The sequence below is a fragment of the Myotis brandtii genome, unplaced genomic scaffold (assembly GCF_000412655.1).
Source record: "Myotis brandtii unplaced genomic scaffold, ASM41265v1 scaffold83, whole genome shotgun sequence".
NCBI classification, from domain to species: domain Eukaryota; kingdom Metazoa; phylum Chordata; class Mammalia; order Chiroptera; family Vespertilionidae; genus Myotis; species Myotis brandtii.
The window spans coordinates 5,464,147-5,477,219 of NW_005371371.1; the positions used below are offsets into that span (position 1 = coordinate 5,464,147).

The 13,073-nt window shown below is 39.2% G+C and overlaps 1 protein-coding gene across 2 annotated transcripts in view; it reads left to right on the forward strand.

Moving 5' to 3' along the window:
* The window catches only part of EFNB2 (ephrin-B2), a 42,803-nt gene that overhangs the window by 19,459 nt on the left and 10,271 nt on the right, over positions 1 to 13,073 (forward strand). For both annotated transcript variants that reach the window (XM_005884475.2, XM_014531953.1), the window contains exon 2: positions 2,763 to 3,046. In XM_005884475.2, the coding sequence (XP_005884537.1) occupies positions 2,763 to 3,046 (284 nt within the window). The remainder of the gene's footprint in view (positions 1 to 2,762; positions 3,047 to 13,073) is intronic.

A 13,073-nucleotide genomic window follows, 5' to 3' on the forward strand; every position in this document is an offset into this window, starting at 1 on the left:
AATGTATCTCATGAAGGAAACAAGATCTTGGGAGCATTTTGAATGAAGGAAGAGCTCAGTGAGCCAAACTTTAGACATAGGGTGTGATGTGGGAGAGTTCTAAGATATGCAGAGATGATATACAGCTTGTGGGGGTGGGGGAGCTGATGCATATTTTGAAAAAAATTGACTGGATGGACAAGAAAATGGGTCCATCTGGCTGCTAAGGATGCTGACGTCTGAGGCCCGGGCAAGCCCCGGGGGCACTGGTCCAGGGTGAAAACTGATGGGTGTGAAGATCAGGCCTGTGAGAGGAGGCAGGATGCAGATATCCTGGTGCAGGCCTTGGCTGTGATTTATGAATACTTCTAACAACAGCTCACATGTGGTGGTCGCTCTGTGTCAGCTACTAAAAGAGAAGATTTAGGGTAGAAAATATTTGACGTGAGGTGGGAACCCCAGGCAGGAATTGGCCTCTGGTTCTTGGTTGCAGTGAAGGTTTCCTAAGAAGGTTAAGGAATAAAACTGAGAAAAGGGATGTGTCCGGCAGGTGAGTGAGATAAGGCTCACACGATTTCATGGGTAGTGATTGCCAGGCCTTCTGCCCCCACTTCTTGACTACAGGGACGTATCGGAAGCACATAAGGGGCAGGGGTAGAGACTAAAAGGGCTCTTCCACAGACATTCTGATTCCATCCCTCCACCAGAAGTCTTTGTTTTCTTACTCACAAAGATGGACTTGCCTAGAGAGACCACACTGGCACTCAGGAGGTTGGGGGAGTACCCAGGAGTCCTTCAGTCCTTTGGAGTTGAATTTCTAAAGCATCTCCCCAAGAACCTGGAAAAATGGTCAAGAGGATCAAAGAGAGACCCTTACTAACTGGTAATCTTCATTTGTCCAAAGTTCTAGAGAATTCTTCAAGTATGCACACATGTTTGTATGAAATTCGTCATTGTTATAAAAAATATTCATTCTGATATTATGTTAGGTGATTTTTGCTCTCCTTTCCTTCCTCCCTTCCTTTCATTCTTTCTTTCTTTTTCTTTTTGTTAATGAATAAATGTCATATGTCCTGGCTATAAAAGCTTAATAACAAAAATAAAGTGTGTGTAGGGGGGACTCCTCTCTCTTTGGGATTGTAAAGTAGCGTTCCCAAGGAAAATGACAAACCACTGTCGGCAACATGCATTTTCCTGCCATAAAAACTATTGGATTTTAATATAAATCCAATAATGTAATTTCTGTTATGTCCTGTGATGCTTCATAACCACCCTCATGCAATTTTCAGAAAATTAATACCATTCATTAGCATAAATCATAACCTGTTTCCTCAGTACGGATTTGACATTGGGGGTGCCTCACCATCCTGGCTTCCTCTCTCAGTGAATTACAACCCATTAATTGTTATGGCTGGTGGGCTTCCCTGCTTAAATAAAGGGTCTGATTGGCGGGATTCGGGATTCAGACATGACGCTTTGTTCTCGGGCTTTAATATTTTAATGAGCCTGAAGGCTTGGCTGCGTACAGAGGAAAGAGCTGGGATTTCTAAGTGTGTTGTTGGTGTTAGCACTTGTAGAAGGATGTTCATTAGGAAGCTCTTGTTTCAGTTTCTCAGAGAAACTCCCCATTAAGAACGATCTTTCAGCAGCATGGCTAGCAAGAAAGAGGTAGGGGAGGGGGAAAGCTTTTAGCTGTAAGCATTAAGGGGATATTGTATCAGTTGTCTTAGTTCTAAAGATTTGCTTCTGAGAATTAATTGGAGCAAATACATCTCCAGGGAAGGGAAGAAAGGGTTGGTGGAGCAAGGACAGTAGCTGCTGTCCTTGCAAGTCAGGGACTCTTCATCTTGCAGCTGAATCAATACTACAACTAATTATTTCTAGTTATCTTTTATGGGTTTGTAAGACATTTCTTTTGTTCACTGTAATAAAAAACCCATTGTTTGATCAGTGACTGACTAATTATGATAAGTAATTTGAAGCATTCTTGATGAAACTTGTCTGTTAATTAACATCAACAGCCAATGGAAACTAACAAGACAACAAAGTATTAGTGCACCCACTGTTCCCTGGCGCTGATGCCATCTTTCTGTGGCATGCCCAATAAACGAAAGCTGCCAATGGTTAAAAAATAACAAACAGGTGGGGAGGGCTGACTCACCAGCAGGAAAAGTTATTGTAAAGTTACACAAAGGAGTACTGAGCTAGTAAAGCGAGGGGGTAGTAAAGAAACGTCAGCAGGCTGATTGGTCCTGTTGCGCAGGGCAGCGATTTTCAACCAGTGTGTCGAAAGAGGCACACTGATGTGCCACAAGAATTAAAAACATAAAAAGAAAACATGCAGTGCCTGACTATTTAGTCAGAGGCACTGACCTCTTTTCCCTTGGGTTATCAGGTAAAAAATGGCAACAGCCAACACAACAATAGCCATCAGGTGTGAATGAATCAAAATTATGCCTTTTTGGGGGTCAGATCGACAATATATATATATATTTTTTGGTGTGCCACAGAATTTTAGTAATTAGTTTGTGTGTGCCATGAGATGAAAAAGGTTGAAAATTGCTGGTGTCGAGCAAGGAGAGTGGTTCTTTCTTTTCTCTAAAGTTTAATCCCTAAATACATTCATCCCATGCTGATCTGAACTAAGATACTTTTGGCAAATAAAAGTTTGGATATATAAAATTGTAATTTGGAGTTATTGGCATCATCTGGCTATTTTGTGATAATTATTAATACTGTTAACTTTTGTCAACTCAATTTTTTTTTTATTTTTATGCTTTTAGATTTCTACCTGGACAAGGACTGGTACTATACCCACAGATAGGAGACAAATTGGATATTATTTGCCCAAAAATGGACTCTAAAACTATTGGCCAGTATGAATATTATAAAGTTTATATGGTTGATAAAGACCAAGCAGAAAGATGCACTATTAAAAAGGAAAATACCCCTCTCCTCAACTGTGCCAGACCAGACCAAGATGTAAAATTCACTATCAAGTTTCAAGAATTCAGCCCTAACCTTTGGGGTCTAGAATTTCAGAAGAACAAAGATTATTACATTATATGTAAGTATAATTCTATTTATTTATTTATAGAGATTAGGATAAGCTAAATAGGTTTGTATCTAGTTTTGCTTCATTAAAAGTATTATTGTGGCAAATATTTGGTGATAATCCATTTTTGGGAAAGAAACCTTAATTGAACGTGGGACCCTATACTAATAGTACTCATTAAATATAAATACCTAAAGAGAAAAAAAACATCCTAGAGTTTTTATAGCATTGAAATAAATGAATATATATATGAATATACTCAGAATCTCTACTAACAAAAGCATTTTTAAGGACCATTGGTGAGATTTTGCTGGGTAACTCTTGTGCTGTGACATTTCTCTTCATCCATTCATCCATCTATCCATTCACTCATTCATTTATATTTCCTCTGTGCCAGAAACTGTACCTAAGTACTATGGATTCAACAGTAATAAGGGCATAATAGTACCTTTTCCTCATGAAGGCATCAGTGAGATGGAGCATATAGGTTCGAAGGATGGGTGTTACAAACCACAGTTGTACATGGGCACGTCAAAACCAGATTTAGAAGAATAAGACAAAAGTTGGGGTTGCTCAACCAATTACTTTTTAAAAATCTATCCAGCAATTTGATACATTGCATCAGGAACAGATATCATGTACCCTTTGAGTCATATCTGAGCCATTGTCCTCTCATAAGGCTGTGAAGTCACATGGTGCACCCCCTGGAGCACGTGCCTACTCAGTGCAAATCCCATCCTAGCACACAGCCAGGGTCGTTCTAGGGCCAGGGTTTTGTCAGTGCAGTCTGGGTGACTGAGACAGCTCTTCACGTCACTAAAGCGATGAAGTATTTTTTTCTTAATTTCTTCTGTTTAAAATTTTGCTCACTTACCTGTTACCATCGTCTTCAGTTCCTTAGGGAACACTTAACTGCTGTCCATTGGCTGCACCCTCCCATCTCTGGGTGACCAGGTTAAAACTCTGCTTTCTCAGCCTATTAGCTGCTCTTTTATAAAGCTCAGGATCAATAATTCACTGAATAGTGACTTAGTGCTCAATAACGTATTATTTTTACTACATTAGCAATGAAAACCAAAGTGGTCATAGCCGTCCAATTCTCTTGTTGTCCTTTGCTGTAAACCTTAAATGCCACAGAGACTGAAACCCTATTTGTAGGTGAACCTGATACACAGAGAGTGGCTGAGCAAGAATAAGTAACAACAACAACAAAAACACACAAAAAGGAAAAGTGGTAAATTATATATTTAAAGAAAGAATTGTTGTAAAATGAAAATAGAAGCATTCTAAGGGATGAAACAAGTAGATTGGGTGGTAAAGTGTACAAAATAATAGAGAAATTTTTGAGAATCTAAAATAGTTATTAGGTAAAAATAAATGGAAACTTTAAGCTTTTGGAAGCCTAGTGGCTTTTTTTTTTTTTAAGACAATTTAAGTAAGACTTTACCAAGGACACTAATGTTTAGCATACCATTTATAGGGAACTGAAAGTGACTTTAGATAAGTTCATTAAGAAGGTCAATCCCCCTCGGTAGGGTGGAAGAAAGAAAGAATATGGAGGTGGCGGGGGATGCCTGAAGAGCGGATGCCGTAGAGTATCAGATGTGCCTGTGGTGTTAGATGTATGTCATTAGAGCTGTACCTGCAGCCCAAGCCCACGGATTGGCTCTTCCATGCAAACCAGTCAACAGACCCAGATTCTCTCCTCCATGTACTTTAGTTTATGACTTCCTGAAGACGGCTTTTCATTTCTAAGTTCCCAGTGAGTGCAAGTGGGATTTCAGCAAACACGGGGCTAGTCTTTAGTCTGAATGTGCAGGAAATAACTATAAATACTAAATAAGCAACATCTTTTTGTTTAATATAGTGAGCATTTAATAATAAATGACTTACCAACACATGATAGGTTTGTGTTTAGAACCACGGTTTACTTTGTGATTAATTATAATACTAATCTACACAATGATGACATCTCTTATTTTTCTTCCCCGAAAAACTCATTATTAGATTCATTGCAGGTAGCTGAGCTCTGCTGGCCCCCAGAACTCTCCATAGAGTTCTGATTTACAGTGCAAAAGCCTGGGGTAAAGGAATTGTTCTTAAAATAGAGTTGAGCATTTCCAGGTTGAAACAATGAGAGGCGGTTTGAATGCTGCTGGTTGGGTGATTGTCACAGGGCTGGGTGAGGGGCCCAGAGCTCAGAAGTGTGCCGGGAAGTCCACGCAGACTCTCCACAGAGAGTTGAAAGGCTTCCACCACGTCACAGACATAGGAAGACCTTTCAGAAGTTGGGAAAGTGCAGAAACCGATTTCTCACCCAGCCTACAGCAAAGCTCACTGATACACAGCTTTCCCTGGGAAAGAGACTAATGATGAGAAGAACACATTTTAAAATAGTTTAAAAAGTTAATGCTAACTTTTTTTGCTTCTTCAAGAATCCCAAGGCACCAAAACAATTAAGAGATTTTAAAAAGTGACTACTTTTCACATCAAACAATCTTTTAACCATGTATATGTAAATAAACATATATATATTTATTGGTTTCAGAGAGGAAGGGAGAGGGAGAGATAGAAACATTAATGATGAGAGAGAGTCATTCATTGGCTGCCTCCTGCATGACCCCACTGGGGATGGAGCCAGCAACCCAGGAATGTGCCCCAACCACTGAGAATCGAACCTTGACCTGGTTCATAGGTCAATGCTCAACCACTGAGCCACGCCAGTTGGGCACACATCAAACAATCTTAATATCTCTCTCGCTCTCTCTCTCTCTCTTTCTCTCTCTCTCTCTCATAGTCACATTCTACTTAAAATAGTACTATACTAGGTAGTATGAGAAAAAAACCTAAAATTTACAAGTATATGTTTAACACTTCAAATCATCAATTCATTTTGAAATAGTCAATAAATAATACTGGTGTCTTTAAGTTGCTACAATATATGCTGCATATGCTTAATTTCAGATCTTAGTGTCTACTTAGCACCTTCAAAACTAAGAAAATCATCGATATGATTTTCATCATCAATATTAAAATCATCAATATTGTGTGCTGCTTTCTTTCCATGGCGAGAAAGAAGAGAATTGATAGTTATGAGTAGTACTGCATTACCCTGCAGGGGAACAGTCCAAATTGCTAATGGACTGAATTGGTGCCCTAGATTTCCTGATTCCAGAGCACTGGGCCCAGGGATGTGGGTTCTAGTCCTGCTGCCTGAGCTTAATAAGAAAGTAGCTTTATTTCTTTGAATTTTAATTTCTTCTCTAGAAACTGCTGTTGTTGTTGTAGATCTGGCTGGTGATGGAAGTCTCCAGTTCCCAACTATGATTGTACATACACATCCAATATAGGATCTCTTGTTAGTGTAGCTTTTCTCCCATTGAAATAGACAGGATCTGCTGTAAATTATTTCAAGATGTTTAATTTGACTTGTAGTATTACCATATTTAAAATACAGGCATCATACTTTTGAGTTTCAGAAGTAAATATTAATTTTTAATTGGAAGTATATTTTAAGCCTACTAAGTATATACTCATCACATGACAAAATGCTATGAATCCTCATTAAATCTCATAGTTGGTTATTTGCTTTGACATGTGGCAAAATGATATATGCAGGTTTTCTGAATGTTTAGAATTGACTTTTTCAAGTGACCTATTTTTGTAATTAGCCTCAGGCCTAATTTGCATAATAAAATCTCTTAATCTTAAATGATCCAAAGGTAGGGATGTTAAGGTCATTTGGTCTGAAAAAGCCCCATTTTATACTGCATTCCGATTCTTAATTACCTTAAAATCATAGTAAGCATTTTTCATAACCTATAGTTACTTTTATTATGTCCTTAAAATTTAAAAAGAGTTTATGAAATAACTATCTCTGAAGTTGCCTGTTGTCAAGGGCAGTTCTGTCTTAGTAAACGCTTCAGTTAATACTAGGAAAGCATTTCTAACTGTTCTCAGCCTTCATATTTGTGTCCTAAAGTTTTCTTATAGACACTCTTGGTGCTTGGTTTGAATTTCTTTTTAGAGGTGATAGAGTTGAATGAGTCAACAATTTTGGTGTGTTGACCCTTTGCAACATCCAACATTATGAAGGTTCTGTGGGTTAGTTAACCAGCCTTCGCTTAAAATCTTGCAAAATAGCCACGAAGAGGTTTTCATCACAGGACAAAATTATGTGAGTCAGAAGACAGACAAAAATGAGTGTCATTGGATGAATACTGTGTCAGGAAACAGTGGCCAGGACAGAGGTGCTAATAAAAGAATACTACATGCTCAGAGCACCTTCCAGTTTAGCTTATGTGGCTTTTATGTTATTTTACTTCAAATCTGTAGCCCAGACATGGATTTGTGGGAAATTGTCTGATTGTTTCCATTAAAAGTTGTTCTCGAAGGTACACCCTGCCATCCTTCCGAAAGCCATCCCTCATTTTCTGTGCCTTGGGAAACTCTTCCCTGAGAAACACTGGATGAGTTAGAATGAGTCACCATTCTTCGGCCCTTTATTGGCTTAGTTCTCCAAAGCATTTTTTTTTTTATCAGAGCATATAAAATGGGAAGGCTCCACAGTCAGCTATGCTATTTTTAGGCATAAACTCCACTGCTGAGCAAAATTGCAAAATAAATTAAAACACTTGCACACAAATATCATGAAACACTATTTTTAGAGAATCAAAACAGAAGAACAGATTTCATTTCTGTATTTTTGTTGAATGTGTCTATATATTTGTTTTTTTATTTCCTTGTATTTGGGGAGTAGATGGGGCAAATGGCACTAAAATATACTGAATGTACTGTATTTTCCCCAGGAAAATAGTTAAAATAGTTGTGGGAGCTTTCAAATATTCTTTTACACCTAGCTTTTTTGAAGAATGTATAAGAACTAGAGGCCCGGTGCACGAAATTCATGCACTCAGGGGGGGGGGGTGTCCCCTCAGCCAGGCCTGAGCCTTCTCACAATTCAGGAGCCCTTGGGGCATGTCCAACTGATGGCTTAGGCCCCGCTCCCCAGGCCTAATCCTAAGCCACATCCTTAGTGCTGCCTTGGCAGGAGAGGCTCCCACCACCGCTGCTGCGCTTGCCAGCCCTGAGCCCAGCTTCTGGCTGAGCAGTGCTCCCCCTATGGGAGCACACTGACCACCAGGGGGCAGCTCCTGCATTGAGTGTCTGCCCCCTGGTGGTCAGTGCGTGCCAGAGCGCCCAGTTGTTCTGCCGTTCGGTCAATTTTCATATTAGCCTTTTATTATATAGGATCTGTGGTGTCTGTGAAGTGATTATATGCTTTCGTTGGTTAATTATTTATATGATAAATGTAATAAAAGCTACATTTCCATCAAGTTTAGTGATATGGCTACATCAGCCTATCACTTATGTCCTCTGACTTTGGGGTGAGGATTTATGTTTGATGCCTTGCATATAATTGCTGAATTCAAGCATGTTAACACCTTTTTATTTTTAACCTATAACTATCATCTTTGTGATAGGATGTTCATCAGAATCTTGGTGTTTGGGGGAATCACATACACACGATTACCATAGCAGTTGAGAGTCTGGATGTGGACAGACCTGACTTCTTGAATGCCCCTCAACAAGTAACTTAACCAACCTCTGCCTCAACTCTTCATCTGTAAATTGGGGGTAACAGTACCTGCCTTCTCAGGATGATGTGTGTTTAAATGGGGGGTAATAATGTGTAAAGTGCTTACCTCCGTGGTTGGCACCAAACGCGGACGGCTAAGGGTCTCTCTGGCATGGGGGAGGATGTATGAGACAGAAGACCAGACAAACCGACTAGTATGCTTTCCTGCAAGCTAAGGGTGGGGAAGATGCGCTCAGAAAGTATCATTTATTTGAAAGCCATCCATACAATGAAACTCCAGAAAGTTTACAAGTTTCAGGAATGCTGCATAGCTTAATTATAAGATCTTCCCTCTCTGCCTTCCTAGAGTGTTATAAAAGTTCCTTTGTCCTGGGCTTCCCTTGCCAGGAAACATGCATTTATGTATGTTTTAGTTGGTGGAATGGCCCAGGCATGGTAGCATATCCTCTGTAAGACCCAAAGGAGATGCACCAGGAGGAATCTTCCAATTGCCTAATCATTTTCCCCACTTGCCTTTAACCATTTGCCAGGGGTTTTCTCAGTTCCCTGTTCCACAAAGGCAATGCTGTGTTTTTATTGGTAATTTTAGCAGCATCCTAACGTAGTATAGAGGTTCTTCTAGAAAAGAAATGTGTCAGAGTTGCCTTGTCACCGAGACTAGCTGGGAAAGTACATCATTTCATTAGTCTGATAATGAGAAGCTTGTTTTAATTATTTTTTAACATAATGTGAAATCCTTTTCTGACTGCAGTGAAGGCTCTCCCAGAGTATCTCAGGAAGACTCCTTGGTGAATTTAGTATGAATAGAGCCTCAGTTCTTTGTACTGAGGGAGTGAAGCCTGGGATTCTGCTTAACTGGAGACTGTGCTGAGACTTAGGGTGCATGGGTCTGATGGAGTCGTGGCCATTGGGATATTCATCCCAGCTCACTCAGAGCTTAGGCGGGGAAGGCTGTGGTAGAGTGAGATTGTTCATGGTCCATGGCCTCACCAGGCAGTAGGGACAGCTTATCTCATTTAGAGGTAGACAGAGAGTCCTGTGAGCACTATTCCTAACTCCCAAATAGCCAACGAAAGAATACGGTGACCCTGATTCTCAAAGCGATGGGAGAAACCAATGCCTCATGCAGAATAAGAGCAAAGCAAGAGCAGGTGAGAAATGAAGGAGATTAATTAGGGGGGGGAAAGAAATTATTTAGGAATTGCTCAGAATAAAACTGCCTTTACTATTTCATAAAATACATCTTAATATCTGTAGCACCTGTATTTATAGCTTTTTAAAGGTTCACTTAGACTTTTTAAATAATTGAACAATACCAGAGACTTAGTACAAGCATGAGAGGGAACAAGTTTCTTTCTTAATAGCCTTTAAATGTTCATCATGATGATCCAAATTGAAAGCAAAATAAAGCACGTTAGGAAATAGCCAAGAGGCATAGACAGACACACAAAAAAGATTACTTTGAAAAAACTGATTTATATTGTCCTTAAGAGTCACACATTTGTTCCTAACATTATGAAGTCTCAGGCTGGGTGTTTGCTCACTCGGGGGGAGGTGTTGTGGCCTCACAGACTCTGTGTCCCTTTGAAGTCTTGAAACACAGGTGACGGAGAAATTTTTATCACTGAGAGAAAACCGAAACTTCGAAAGTGTGAGTTGTTTAATACAGTTCACACAGCCGTGAAATGTCAGAGCCAAAACTCAAACCAGACCCTTAGACCAATGTCACTTATGTGATAGTGCCCCCTGCGTCACTAAGCATATGAATGTATACACAGTGAGAGGGACGTTAGTATTTGCATATATCACATCACAAACATAGTGCAGGAAAGAGTATATGTCTATACACTCATAACACATCCATAGCAATAGCAAAGACCCTCGCGTGATAGGGATACCCAATGGACTCTATGCTTCTATCAAACATGTTGGGCCTGATGCCCTGCCCTACATTGTGGAACTAACTTCAATAATAACTAATTGCAATCATATATGCCCCAAAGTTGAATGAAGAAGAGAGAGCCATTGGGTCAAGGTGGTTGTAATAGCAATTTGTCAGATCTTCTGAATTTTCTTTTCTTTTTAGATCTACTACCTATTAATTCAGTTTCTTCAATAAGACTATGCTACTTTTTTTTTTTAATGTGACCAAGCACTTTAAGGCCCTCAATAGAAAGTTGCTAAATAGTGAAATTATACAATAAAAATCTCTCAGAGTAGAGGGATTAAGAGACTAGGTACAGGTGCTACAGTTTGAATGAATGAATGGATGGATGGATGGATTGGCAGAACCTCTGTCAGTTGCATAATTGATCACTTGGCAGAGGAGCCCGGCTGTGTGTTGCTAAAAGACAGCTGTGCTTAGCAAGTGGTTCTTTGCATTAGTGAGGTAGCCTTGTTTCATTGTCCCTGATATTAAACCAGGAGATGAAGGTATTCCTTTATCGAAGCAAACGTGTGGAAAATTGCTCTGGATTCTTAGAGGACAGAGCATGTTGCCCTGAACAAAATAAGGTTCATGTGTAGGGCAGATTCAGACAGGGCCCTTTATTGGGGTTACCACTGGTGTCTAGATGGTCAACGCAAATAAAATCATGTCCATCTAAACTATTATGCCATGAGAGTGGCACATTTTCTCATCTGCAGTGTTGTATTCTCAACTGTCAGCAAACATTAATTCAGTCACTGGTGACGTCCCAGCACCCAGCACTGTGCTCGGCCTCAGATGGATGTTTTCCACTTCAGTGCTGGGGTCTGGCGATTATGGGGTCATTAATATCATTGCGTGCAATTAGTGACCGTAGAATGAGCAAGAGGTTTGTGGGATGTGCACCCCTCCCCACCAGGAACTTTTTACTCTGGTCCTTTGCTATCTAGACATTTCCATAGTTCCACAAAGATATGTTAGTGATTAAGACTGTTAAAAACTCAGGAGTGAGCAATGGAGTGTGTGCTAGAAAGAATCACTCACTCAAACACATGCTTCTTCATGTGTCAGAATATTTTCATTGGATAGTATCAGTATCTTTTGACTGGAAAGTTTCATTTTTAAAAATCTGAATACTTAAATTAAACTAATATAGACAATAGGGAATTATGTTTTATCTTTAGAACTCTTACATCATTCTCTTCTTTTTTTAAATGTGAGTGTGGTTATTATATTGAAATAGTCATCTGGGCACCTATTTTTAAAACACAATTCGTCTTTTTTAGTAGGTTTTGGCCCATGGTAAGGTTCACTTTTATGTATAAAAGTAATTATCCTTTTATTGTTGATTATCACATTCTCATGATGTTAATTTTGTCTGAATCACTGTGATGATAAGACAAACTCCCCTAAAGCATGTTAGATAAAAAGCTTTTTTTTTTTATGGACTCATGTTGAATTTTTTTTTTTTTTTACCTAATGAGAGATTCCACCTGCATAAAATCATTATCATTTTTTAGCAATAAAATCTTAGACTTACCAAGGGATTTTTTTTTTCTCAGCAGAATTCATTAAAAATCAAGACAACATGTATTGCAAGCAATATTTTAAGGGGAAATAAAGTAAACCAGTCAGAAATGATCTCATGTGTTTAATCAGGCCTCTCGTAAAAAAGTGGGAGGACAGGTAATTTATTGCCAGGACTATTTGATCTTTCTCACAAAAGTGTTAATACTTGGTGGGTATTTTTTTTTTCAGTGATATATACCCCTGAGGTGTGCATACACTTACATTCACACACATACACATACACACACATTCACTACTTCTCTTCCCATCTTTTTCACTTGGATGGCATGTAATCAGTGACTTTCCAGGACTATTTATCGAAGATAACTGTGGGTCTTCGCATCTTCAATGATCATCACTTGATCTTTGTATACAGTTTTTAATAGTGAAAAGATTGTATGAGTATCCTGGACAGTGTGGCTCAGTTGGCTAGAGCATCATCCCATATACCTAAGGGTCCCAGGTTCAATTCCTGGTCAGGGAACATACCTAGGTTGTGGGTTTGGCCTGGTTGGGACACATACAAGAGGCAACTAATCAATGTTTCTCCCTCACATTGATGCCTCTCTCTCTCGTTCTCCCTTCCACTCTCTAAACTCAATAAACATATCCTTGATGAGGATAAAAAATTTTTATGAGCAAGCTATGACAGAATTTCTTATGTTCTAAATGTGGTATTTATTACTTTATATTGTTACTATTCTCTCAGTGGATTGACCCTCAATGTCCAAGTCTCATCTGATGTATGAGATATGAGCTATAATAATATATATCATATTGGTACCTTTGGACTTACCATTGGTGTCTAGATTGTCAAAGCAAATAAAATCATGTCCATCTAAACTATTATGCCATGAGAGTGGCACATTTTCTCATCTGCAGTGTTGTATTCTCAACTGTCAGCAAACATTAATTCAGTCACTGGTGACGTCCCAGCACCCAGC